We start from the raw sequence: 13470 nt of genomic DNA, 5'->3' as shown, positions 1-13470 counted from the left end.
AATACAGAATTATTTGCACTATGCTAAGTTCTTAGCAGTAATGATCAAGATCAAGATAAAAACAGTCATCCCAATATCACAACTCTCTAGTTATCTAGACATATCTAGTTATTATCTAGCTTAACCTTCATGATTTTACAAGGATATAAATTCCTCTAACAAAATATTTACAAACTGCTTAGGCTTTCAAATATGTCACTCTCAATTATATGTCTATTACTCCATTTATTATCAAATAAAATGGAAATGTCAAGTTAAAACAAGCAAATGACCAAATTTTTCGTCAGCAAAATGGACATTTCAAATCATAAAGATTTATTTATTATGTACACAGTATTCTGCCTACACGCCAGAAAAAGGGGACCAGATCTCATTATAGATGGTTGGGTGGTTGTGAGTCACCATTTGGTTGCTGTCATTGAACTTATAGGACCTCTGGAAGAGCAGCCAGTGATCTTAACCTTGGAGCCCCAATTTTTCTGTTCTTTGATGGAGGAAGGTCATTGGCTAATAAAGGCACTGCCCTGGCCCATTTTATTGGTTAGAGGATAGGTGGGAGGAGTAAACAGAACAAAATGCTGAGAGGAAGAGGAAGTGAGCTCAGAGTCTCCACAGCTCTGCTCTCCAGAGCAGATGCCTCAGCAGAGACGCCATGCCCTGCTCCCTGGCAGACACACAGCGATGAAGGTCCGACCCAGGATGGACATAGGCTAGAATCTTCCCAGTAAGCGCACCTTGGGGTGCTACACACAGATGATTAGAAATGGGCTAAATTAATATGTGAGAATTAGCCTAGAAGAGAATGGGCCAAGCAGTGTTTAAAAGAATACAGTGTCCGTGTAATTATTTCGGGGCATAAGCTAGCCGAGCAGGCAGCCGGGGTGCTGGGGACGCAGCCCCGCCGCCCCTTATTACTACAGTTCTTAAAACAAATCATTTGAACTTCAGTAAATTTAGAAAGCAAAATTTGTGGCCAGGTGGTGGTGGCGCACACCTTTAATCCCAGCACTAGGAAGGCAGAGGTAGGCAGATCTCTTGTGAGTTCGAGACCAGCATGGTCCACAGAGCTAGTTCCAGGACAGGATCCAAACCCAGAGAAACCCTGTTTTGAAAAACAAAAAGACAAAATTTGCTCCGTTAACCTTAAAAAGAAACGCAGTGCTTATACCACTGTATAATAAAAATGGTATGACAAACAAGAAAGTATCAATGTGTAACAGAGATACATCCTTAAGAAAGTAATAAAGGCCAGGACAGGAACAAAAACAAAAAGCTACGGAGAAACCCTGTCTCGAAAAATCAAAAAAAAATAAAAAAATAAAAAAAAAATAAAGGAAAAAAAACCTCTTTATTATTTCCTAACATTTTTCATTGCACACATAAAAACAACACTCAACTTTAGGTAAACCAGCTATTCATACTATTAAGAGTAAATATCCTATTCAAAAGAATATGATACCCTTCCAAAATCACTAGTATTGCTTATTGTTTTACCCAAACAAGGGAAGCAGACATTTCATAAGAAAAAGATACCTCTTAACAACGAAAGCATAAAATTACAGCTTCAAAAGAATGATAAAAAGCAATCACAAAAGTAACTCATGTTGGGTCTGGAGAGACGGATCAGAGGTTAAGGGTATTTGCTGCTCTTGCAGAGGACCTGGGTAGGTTCTCAGGACAGACATGGCAACTCACACTCCCAGAGGATCCAACACCCTCTTTCGGACCTCCATGGGCCTTTGTTATGTAATGTACATACACTCATTAATACCATAAATAAAAAAACCTTTAAAAAAGAAACCGAAGTTAAAACTCTTTAATAGTCTAATTCATTCTAACACCAGAGCATATTTATTTAAAGCTTGGATGCATGTATTATTGACCTGAGCTCAACAATACCAAAAAACATATGAAACAATTTTTCCTTGTAAAATAATTTACTTTCATATTTATTTATTTATTTATTCTGGAAGAAGGGGAAACACGAATATGCCATGAATGAATCAATCTTCTACCAGGTCAAAAAACAATTTCTGGGAGATGGTTGATTCTCTCCTTCCACCAGTGGATGGGGAGTCCTGGGACAGAACCTGATTTGAAAACTTGACAGCTAGCAACTTACTTGCTTGGTTACCTCACCAACTCCAGAAATAATTTCCCTTTTAACACTCAATTCATAAAAGCATTTTCCTATTCCAACATAAACACATAAAAAACATCTAGGGGCTGAAGAGATGGCTCAGAGGTTAAGAGCACTGACTGCTCTTCCAGAGGTCCTGATTCAATTCCCAGCAATCTACATGGTGGCTCACAACCATCTGTAATGATATCTGGCATGCAGGCATATATGGAGGCTGAACACTGTATACATAAATAAATCTTTAAAAAAAAAAACACTATTCTGACACAAAAGGTTTTCAGACCGACCTTTTTTGATGGTTTATATTTTTTGTTGCTATTTTTTATTGTTTTTATTCCTTCAATTTTGGATTTCTTCTCTGTGTACCCCCTAGCTGATTCAGATTTCACTCTGTAGACCATGTTGGCCTCAAACTCAGAGATCCACCTGCCTCTGCCTCCCACATGCTAGGATTAAAGGTGTGTACCACCACCACCTGACTTGATAGAGTATGATTTTTTTTATTCTGGCATAATGAGTAGTAAATTATCTTTTTCTGACTTAAGGAACACAAACCAAGCAGCTAATCTATGCAATAATTCTCACCAAGGATAATGGTTCCATTCCAACTCCTACCACGTCTAGGGATGTAAGTGGGTGCTATTGCTACCCACTAGAAAAAGCTGGGAGATGTTGATACTGTCTTATAATCAAAAAAAATTAAAAACCTAAAATGTCCGTAACAAAAAAACAGAGGGCCAGAACCACTGCCTTAGTTCAATGCCATCTCTTCAATAACTGATCTTAGACAAGTTGAAATCTGTGCATCAAGAATTTCCTCATCTAAAACTGAGTAAAAGACTAAGATGCAATGTGAACTTTCAAATACGTTATAGGTTTTATCAAGTCAGAAATGTAATTTCTCTAATCACAATCTGGAATAATTTGATACTTATATCTGATATCACTTTAGTAATCTCTAATTGTCTTCTAAAGGGAAGTATCAAAATATTACTTTTATTACATACAGACTAAAATATTCAAGAATTTGAGTATTAAGACTATAAAAAACTCTTTTCTTCTGTTAGGCTTCAACCACCAAAACAATACAGCTCACTTCTTTAGGTCTTAAACAAAAATAAAGATCACAATGATAACTGTTTCATAAGATATCTGAAAAAATATATTTGATACCAAATTACTTAGTTAGCATTTGAGATTAAGGCCCTGAACTTACCATCCATCCACTAGACATTTAATTATGTGTACAAGAATGTGGTCACTTCTTTGATTATGAAATAACAGGCATATGTAAAAAGGATCTTCCTTTACTCACTGAAAACTGTCCTTCATTAAATACTTGTAACTAATATGGTGGACCACACACACCTTTAATCCCAGGAGGCAGATGCACGGGACCAAGAGTTCAAAGCCAGCCTGGCCTACAGACCAAGTTCTAGGACGTTTATGGTTGCTACACAAAGGAACTCTGTCATGAATGAGTTAGTGAGTGAGTGAATACTGATTTTATGTTAAACAGCAATTACCGTCTTTATCCCTAACAATTTGTAAAGTGCTATCTTCATTTCATAGACTCAAAGTTTCCCTTTCCTTTTTATAAAGACATGTAGTTTTGTGTACATCATAAGAGGGCATGGTCCAGCACACTGAACAAAACCAAAGGCCAACTTCTGCTGGTGTCCTACAATTTCCAGTACCCTGGAAATTGAATCAAGTTTCGCAAGATGACTGTGAGTCATCACCTCTCTAGCACCTACTTTTTTTTTCTTTTTACTAAGATTTTTTTTATTTTGTTTGTGCATGAACAGGCATTATGCTTCATGTGTGAAGGGATAAGGAACAGATCTCAAATCAACAGGCTTTCTTACCCCCAAGGAATCTTGAGAATCCCTCTATTACCTTAACACACACACACACCTCCTTGTAGATACTCTATAAAAGTGTCTCCAATTAATAAATTTCATCATATCTATTTTCTATAGTTTATTGTATATGTTTATGTATGCACAAGCGTACATAAATAAAACTGCCCAGAGGAGCATCAGAATTAAGCTAAACTAGAGTTATGGAGGTTCTAAGATTCCAGATGTGTATGTTAGAGACTTAATTCTGGCCCTCTAGAAGAGCAGCAAACAGCAAACATCCTTAACTGATGCTAAGTCTTCTCTTCAACGACTCTAACTTATTTAATATTTTATTTTACTATCTATCCCCATTTCACAAGGTCTATTCATCATCATATGAAATCTGAGTAATGAGGTATATGTTAAATGAATCTCTGTATCTCTTCGGTGTAAAGGTAACAACCTAATAAAAGACAGAATATTCTATAACTCTCTGAGAAGAAATTCTCATGGAGGCATGGTGGCACACACCTTTAATCCCAGCACTTGGAGAAGCAGATAGCACTCTCTGATTTCAAGGCTAGTCTGGCTAGAGAATGCTACACAGTGAGCACTCACTACTTAAAAAATAAATGAAGATTAAAAAAATCGGGATGAGGAATCCCCATCTTTTGCCAACAATATTGTCATACAGATCACTAATATGAATTATACAGTAACATTAAAGACTCTGCTTCCCTTTGCTCAAATATCAGCTACTAGGAATTACCACAAATATGGTCAACAGCAAGACCTTTGTAAACATTTATTTAGATCCTTGCCATTTTTCAATTACCCAAAGTTCTCAATTCAAGTTGTTTTCAAAAGGTAATGTTTCAGTGATACAAAATATACCAAAATTATATGTTTACAATTTTCTTTAAATTATACAAATTTTACTCACATTTGATTCTTTGCTGCTTGCCTCTGAGCTTTCCTTTCTTTTCTCTTCTGATCTGGTGGCTTAGCAAAAACAATTTCAATATTTTCTCCCTCCAAGTCTTTACCATTCATTTCTTCCATAGCCTTTAAAAAAAATGATCAATATGAACAAAGGCCTTTCAAACATTAAAACTTAAAAAAAATACTTAACATTAGCTCTGAAAGCTTCAGACAATTAGATAAAACGTGGATGGGCTTTAAAGATCCTCATCTTCACAATTTTTACTTAAGAAATTGGGTAAAACCAATAATAAAGCTTTGCTTGAATGAATTTCATAACTTGAACTTTGCCTTCATTTTATAAAGCATGCTGTTTTTATGACTAAAAATGTTGATTTAATTTAGATGCCTAGAAAATTTCTACCACTTGTTTACCTTGACAGCACCATCTCGCTCATCAAAATGAATAAAAGCATAATCTTTTAGCTTCTTCACTCGTTCCAGTTTCCCAAACTGACTAAATGACTTTTCTAAAATTTCTTCTGTTACAGTATTGGCAAGGTTGCGAACAAACAGCACTTTTACCTAAAATAAAAAAAAAAAAAATTCTCTAAATATTTCCAAAAAGTTCAAGTTCCAAAAAGCAACCACCCCACCCTACAGTTACCTTGAATTACAACCAGTTATATATATTTTAACTCCTGTGGGTAAGTATCAAGGAAGAAATATGCTGGTCAAGTTTAAAAAGTAAGCTATTACAAAACAATTTCTACCATGAAAAATGTGCTCACCAGTCATTAGCAAATAAGCAGACTAAAGCTAAAGTAAACAACACACTTTTAATCCCAACTCAGAAGGCAGAGGTAGGAGGATCTGTGAGTCACAAAATGTTAGTGAGGATGTGGAACAAGAGACACTTTCATTCGTAGTGTAAGGGATGAAGAATGACACAGACCCTATAGAGGACAGCTACTTACAAACTAAATATAGTCTTATCCTCTTATTGTTTCCTGTTATTTACCAGAGAGGTGATATTTTATGTTCATATAAAAACCTGCATCCAGCCGGGCAGTGGTGGCGCATGCCTTTAATCCCAGCACTTGGGAAGCAGAGGCAGGGGGATCTCTGTGAGTTCGAGACCAGCCTGGCCTACAGAGCTAGTTCCAGGACAGGCTCCAAAAACCAGAGAAACCTTGTCTCGAAAAACAAACAAACAACAACAAAAAAAAAAGCCCTGTATCCAGACACTTTTAATACCCTTATTTAAAACTCTCCCAAATTAGAAGGAATCAAGATATCCCTCAGAATGTGAATGGACAAAGAGAACAAAATGTATAGTTATAAGCCAAGACAGAGTTGGTGCACGTCTTTGATCAACCCCACCACTCCATTCACTCAGGAGGCAGAGGAATCCACAGGCCAGTTCTATTCAAAGAAAAATGGGGAAAGGGGAAGGGGAGGGTGCATGGATTCTTTCTTTCCTAGAGTCATAATACTACAAAGAGGGCACTTAAAATGTTATCACCACCCAGAAAAATCTGTATGTTGCATGATTCTAATCATGTGACATTTTAAAATGTTAACAGATGAGTCACTATCAAGATTTGAGAGATAACTGGACAAAGCACAAGATTATTCAGGGCACTAATACAATTTCCAAGATGCTATAATAGAGACTACATATTGTAACTGAAATCTTAACTCCCTCCCAAAAACCCATATTTTTGTCTAAAGACTGTGGTATTTTAGGAAGATTGTAGAACTAGGCCTAATGAAAATTAGGTGTGTCCTTGAAAGTACCGTAGGACCCAAGACTCTCTTCTTCCTTTTTTGCTTGCTACCTGCCCTAAGAAGCTTCTTTTATCATGTTATTTCCATAGCATATGATACTGTTTATTATACATTGTTACAAGACCAGAAAACATGATGACCAAGCAACAGTGGATTAAAATCTCTGGGAAATTATAAACTCCAACTTTTCCTTCTTGAAAGTTCAGTTACTTTATTAAAATGTTCTAACACTCATTGATTTGCAGTTGTCAAAAACCCATAAACTACACAAAATATGAAATCCAACGAGAGCTGTGTGTTTATTTTTTCTTATTTTTATGTATGAGTGTTGCATGTGTATCTGTACACCATTTGCATGCATTGCCTTTGGAGGCCAGAAGAGGGCACCCCAGAACAGATGGGCTGTGGATGGGGGATTCAAACCAAGGTACTCTGAAGCCCAAAGTGCTCTTAACTGCTGAGCCATCCCTTCAGGCCCAAGCTATGTAATTCTAAAATGTCCAATATAGGTTCATTTTAACAAATATAGCATACTGGTAGTCCAGAAGGATAGGACGTAGTTGGAATTATAGGAAAATTTCTGGATAGAAAACCTAACTTAAAGGGTAAAATTATATACATTATATGTTTAGCTTTGATATTCTCGTGATTTCAAAATAAAAAATGGGTCAGTTCTGTGGGGAGGAGTGGTGGTGCCCACATTTAATCATAGCAGTGAGATCAGACAGATCTCTGAGTTCTGGCCAGTCTGATCTATAATAGCAACTTCCAACAAATAAGAGTATTTTTGTTGTTGTTGTTTTGTTCTGTTTCATGTGCACTGGTGTAACAGTGTCAGAACTCCTGGAACTGGATGGAGTTAAGGACAGCTGTGAGCTGCCATGTGAGTGCTGGGAATTCAACAACAGGTCCTCTAAAAGAACAATCAGTCCTCTTAACTGGCTTAGCCATCTCTCCAGGCCCTGAACAGTTAATTTCTAAAAGATATGAATCCAATGTTCTCTAGGATAGCCCATTCCATGTTCAACACAACACAGGTGATCAAAATTAAGACCACTTTTGAATCATTGGAGAAAGTATTTAAAGTATTAGTAAAATGCTAAGAGTTTAAGCTTGGTACACTTGCCATACATGCAAGACTATGTGTTCAATTTCTAGAAAGATCTGACTTCCTCCTCATTTCCATCATCCTGAAAACTTCTCAAAATACAATTACTATAAAATGTAATTTGGGGGTTATGAAGTATTAGTCTGCCAAGTGGTGGTGGTGCACACCTTTAATCCCAGCCCTCGGGAGGCAGAGGCAGGTGAGTTCGAGTTCAACCTGGTCTACACAGCAAGTTCCAGGACAGGCTTCAAAGCTACATAGAAATCTTGTCTTGAAAATAAAGTATTAGTCTTTCTTAATGTATGTATAGTATTTAAAACTGTTACTCTAAAGAAAAGACACTGCCCTCTATAGATTTAAAGAAGCTAGTTGTATTTAACAGAACCTTTTAACTATTAAGGGATTCCTAAAAGACAAGACAATGTGCCAAACTGCACTTTAAGAGTTATCTCAAGAATTAGTCTCAACTGTTTGTAGAAGCAGAATACTTAATAATATCCAAACATTGCTAAGTTAGTATAGTTCACTTTTATTTTTTAAGGGGTACTACTTAATAAATGGGGGGGGGGGGGCAAAGCAACATGTACATTAATGACACCACCCTCAAATACTCAAAAGAAAGTGCTCTAGAATCTACACAATAAATTGTAGTGGCGCATGCCTTTAATCCCAGCACTCAGAGGCAAAACTCTTGAGTTCATGGCCAGGCTGAGGTACAGAGCAAGTTCCAGGAAAGAAACACTGTCTAGGAAAACCGCCAATAAATAAATAAATAGCCATCTCTATAAATACAAATTAACAAGATGAGGGCTAGAGAAATGCTCAGAGTTTAAGAGCACTGGCCAGAGATCCTCATTTCAATACCCAGCAACCAAAAAGGTGGCTCTCAATCTCTATGAGATCTGGTATGCTCTTCTGATGTGTGGACACATACATCAGCAAAACACTACACAGAAAAAAAATAAATTTTTAGAAAAATGCGATAAATGCCTAAAGATTTCTATTTTCATTTTCCATGTACTCACATTTCTTGCTCTTAGCTTCAAAAACATCATTTAAAACAATACATACAATTCATTTAGTAGTAAGTCTTCTCTCATCCTCCTAATAACACAATAAAAATTGCTTTACTTAACAATACTTACCTTTGCCATAACTTCAGGATCAGGATCTTCTATGGGATCAGCCCATTCAACAGTTCCAACATTTCCCCAGACTTTGACTTTACCACTCATTAACCTACGCCTTGCCTGGGCAGCTGTTTTGTGATCTTCATATTCCAGAAAGCAAAAGCCTCTATTTTTTTTCTTATCATCCGGTTGGTGATATAAAATGACATCTGTGAGACCCTCTGAAATTAAGCAAACATTCCAGAAAAATAAGTTAAGTAGCAAAAACATATAACAGCCAAAGCTTTGTTTTACTAAGACACTATTTAAATAAAAAATGAGAAATAATCTCATTTTCTAACCTAGACACTTTTACAAAGATTAGTAACTATTTTGAAAAGGACCAAAAGCCAGGTGTGGTGGTGGCACACACCTTTAATCCCAGTACCTGGGAGGTAGAGGTAGGAAGATCTCTGTAGTTCAAGTCTACCCTGAACTACAGAGTTCGAGTACAGCAGGAGCTGTTAAACGCTGTTTCTAAGAAACAATAACAACAAAAAAGAAAGAAATATATATTCCCAAAGACCCAAATAATTTTCCAAATAAACCCTATTCTAGTATTCTAAGCCCAGAAAATCCAACAAGAGCAAAATATTTAACTAGCCCCAAGAACTGTTTTGATTCCAATAAATCTATGAGGCAAATAAAAAAAAAATTTCCATCATTTAGAAAAATGCCATCACATTGTCAAACATGGTTAACTTAATTCACTACATTAAAATTCCACTGGGAGCCGGGCGGTGGTGGCGCACGCCTTTAATCCCAGCACTCGGGAGGCAGAGGCAGGCGGATCTCTGTGAGTTCGAGACCAGACTGGTCTACAAGAGCTAGTTCCAGGACAGGATCCAAAACCAGAGAAACCCTGTCTTGAAAAACCAAAAAAAAAATAAAAAATAAAAAATAAAAAAATTCCACTGTCCTAACTTTTTGTGTTTGACATAAAGCCTCGCTATTTTGCCAGGTGGTGAAATTTGTTTAAATGGCATTTTTTTTTGTTCTCAAATATTGATGGAAATTTCAAAAATTTTCAAATGAGAGAGTAAATATTGCTAATGCTGAGCACTTTTCTATGTTTCTAAATACTTAACAATAATTTTCTGAACATTGTAGGCAGATAATCAATTTTTTTTATTTATTTATTATGTATACAATATTCTGTCTGTGTGTATGCCTACAGGCCGGAAGAAGGCACCAGACCTCTTTACAGATGGTTGTGAGCCACCATGTGGTTGCTGGGAATTGAACTCAGGACCTTTGGAAGAGCAAGCAATGCTCTTAACCACTGAGCCATCTCTCCAGCCCCCAGATAATCAATTTTAAAAAATATACCATGTTAACTATAAATCTCCACTTATAACACTTGTTCCTTAACATGGGAGAAAGCTTCATTCATATGTAACAATTAAAAACTAACAGTTTGGAAATAAACACAAAGCAAGGAGAGGATGTACAACAATTTCACAGACTGAATTCAAATTACAGCTGTATTCCCAAGTTTAGTTTGTCTATCTCTCTTTTTTTTTTTTTTTTGGTTTTTCGAGACAAGGTTTCTCTGTGGCTTTGGAGCCAGTCCTGGAACTAGCTCTGTAGACCAGGCTGGTCTCGAACTCACAGAGATCCGCCTGCCTCTGCCTCCTGAGTGCTGGGATTAAAGGCGTGCGCCACCACAGCCCGGCTTGTCTTACTATCTTTTAAGACAAGGTCTCAGGGCTGCAGAGATGCTCAGTCGCTAAGAGCACACAATGCTCTTCCAGAAGTCTCAGTTCAATTGCCAGCACCTACATGGTGGCTCACAGTCATCTATAGTGGGCCCTAATGCCTATTCTGGCATGCAGGCAAACATGGAGATAAAGCATTGCTGCTAAGCTCTGGAATGACAGCTGGGTATTTATGTGCCAACACCAGGCTTTATGTAGCTATGGGTATCAAACCTAAGGTTTTGTGAATGCTAGGTAAACATTCTGTCCCCAGCTCTGTATACTCCTAAATTATCTTAACTGCCAGGAAATTACCTCCAAAACCTGTGTACATTTGCTGTTTAAAGTTATTTATGTTTATGGATGCGTTTGCTTACGTGTCTGTGCCTGGTACCCAGAATCACCTAAAAACTGATGGTTGAGAACCGCCAAATGGGTACTAGAAATCCAACTCCAGTCCTATGGAAAAGCAACCAATGCTCTTAACAGCCAATCAATCTCTAACTCACTGTCTGCTTATCTGACAATACACACACACAGTTTTTCTTTGTATCCCTGGCTGCCCTAGAACTCAATAGATCGCCTGCCTCTGCCTCCCGAGTGCTAGCATTAAAGGTGTGCACCGTCACCATCTGCCTTGCTTAAGAACACAATTTACCTCATAAAAATCAGTAAAAATTCTTACTCAACAAATATAGTTTATAGTATTTAGAACACTTGGCACAAAATATTCCCTTCATTACATAAGGTTGTACCTCCTGCCCATTAAATATAACCTTACCTGTCACTTTACTAAATTCTTCAAGAATCTGTTCCTTGGTTTTACTCTTAGGAATAGAGCCCACGAAAAGCCTATTGTTGGCAACTGAGATGCAGACACCAATGTGCTTTCCGGAACGAATTTCATGATTATTATACTGAAAGAAGAAAAAAGTGTATCACATTTTAAAATTATTTTTATTATATATTCAATATAGAAGATCAACTATTAGGATTGTGAAGACAAAAAGACACAAGGTGGCATCAAAAGAAACAGGAGTCGACATGATTAAATTACATAATATGAATGCATAGAAATACAATATATTTTTAATTATGTCCAATTATAAAGTTTAGCATAATTCCCATTTTAGAAAGAATGACAATTTAAAATAAGATTTTTAAAAAAGGCCAAACAAGCTCATAATTTTAATGTCAGTTTGTTTTTTTCATTATTTTAGTGTAGGAATCTTGATATTAGGCACTATTTTGTAGCAGTTTTTATTCATAACTGCTGATTCTACAGCATCTTAATCACTAAAATCATTTTTCCATCCAGGTATCCAAAATCATGGAAATCTCATTCACGATGAAGTTTCCTGCTTCCAAGGTAACCACAACATACATAAATACATTTTCTCATTCCCAAGTCCTCTTGTAACAAGTTTCAAAAAATATAAAGTAATAAAAAAACCTTAAGTCTAAAGATTAAAAATTTTACTTCTAAATTTAGCCTTATTCTTATCCCCCTAAAATTTCATCTTCACTAAATATACAATAAAAACCAAAAGAAAAAAGACTAGTTGTGATATGTGTGCGTTTGTATATATACCTTTTATACTTGGCGTTTTGCCAAGTATAAAACTACAAAAAAAAGTAAATGTGATATTCTAGTAACCATATTCTATACAGTGGTGAGATATGGAAGAACACTTCAAAATACAATCTTACTATTTACAAAACGGTTTGGGGGGGGGGGTGTTTTGTTTTCCCCAGGACCGGGTCTCTGTGTGAACCTGACTATCCTGGAATGCGCTCTGTAGACCAGACTGGCCTCAAACTCAAGAGATCTGTCAGTCCCTACCTCCTGAGTACTGGGATTAAAGGCTTGCTTGCATCATCATAAGAGCCCCAATTTAAGTCTTAAAGTTTTGAACTTGTCTGAAAACAATGGATTTTATGGATTGTAGTTTCTAAATTTAAAATAAAAAACTCAAACTTTTATGTTAATAACAATGATAAAGGCAGGAAGAATTCTTGATTAACCAATTCTACACATACTTGACCTCAAGATCCACTTTGTTCACAAATGACATATAAAACACCAACATGAGATCTAGTCTTGCCAAGCAAGCCAGGCATTATCTGGTATTAAATTTAACTCAGGGAGTTGACTCCTCATCACCTTGTTTATCTCTAGATAACTCAAGTTCACACACTGTTCACAACAGCTTCAGGCCTTCATTTTTGATCAAGTCAATTACATGTTTACATCTAATTCTCAACCGTCATACCCAACACATGACTTTTAGGTTGCAATTTTTGCCTATTTTCATCTCAGAGTTGGAGAGCTGAAAAGCAGTTAAGAATACTTGTTACTCTTCTAACGCTCTCAAGTTAGATTCCCAGCAACCACACAAGCCTCATGATCATTTGTTAACTCCAGTTCCAGGGGCTTCAGTGCCTTCTTCTGGAATTTGCAGGTGCCAGTTAACATACATGGCAGATACACATGTTCATATACACAGAGTACACACAGGAAAAGTAGTGTTGAAATATAAAAAAAGAAAATCTCAGTTTACATACCAATAACAAGCATCAAATATATACTAAAACTCCTAGCTAATTTTCATTTCTTTCCACAATACCTATATACAATTTCTAAGACAATTTTTTTAACCTCTCAGTCTCAAAAGTTTTGCCAAGCCAGGCAGTGGTGGTGCAAGCCTTTAATCCCAGCACTAGGGAGTCAGAGGCAGATGGGTCTCTGTGAGTTCGAGGCCAGCCTGGTCTATAAGAGCTAGTTCCAGGACAGGCTCCA

The 13470-nt window shown here is 36.7% G+C and overlaps 1 protein-coding gene across 4 annotated transcripts in view; it reads right to left on the bottom strand.

The window, feature by feature from the left end:
* The window catches only part of LOC121444736 (synaptotagmin binding cytoplasmic RNA interacting protein), a 40121-nt gene that overhangs the window by 7006 nt on the left and 19645 nt on the right, over positions 1 to 13470 (bottom strand). For all 4 annotated transcript variants that reach the window (XM_041646635.1, XM_041646638.1, XM_041646636.1 and 1 more), the window contains 4 exons: positions 11452 to 11587; positions 8950 to 9155; positions 5341 to 5490; positions 4928 to 5049 (listed from right to left, as the gene is read on the bottom strand). In XM_041646635.1, coding sequence (XP_041502569.1) covers positions 4928 to 5049; positions 5341 to 5490; positions 8950 to 9155; positions 11452 to 11587 — 614 coding nt within the window. The remainder of the gene's footprint in view (positions 1 to 4927; positions 5050 to 5340; positions 5491 to 8949; positions 9156 to 11451; positions 11588 to 13470) is intronic.

Source organism: Microtus oregoni, unplaced genomic scaffold (genome assembly GCF_018167655.1).
Source record: "Microtus oregoni isolate MIOR12 unplaced genomic scaffold, Mior012 000139F_ref0000186, whole genome shotgun sequence".
Taxonomy (NCBI): domain Eukaryota; kingdom Metazoa; phylum Chordata; class Mammalia; order Rodentia; family Cricetidae; genus Microtus; species Microtus oregoni.
This window is presented reverse-complemented; position numbering and strand designations above follow the sequence as displayed.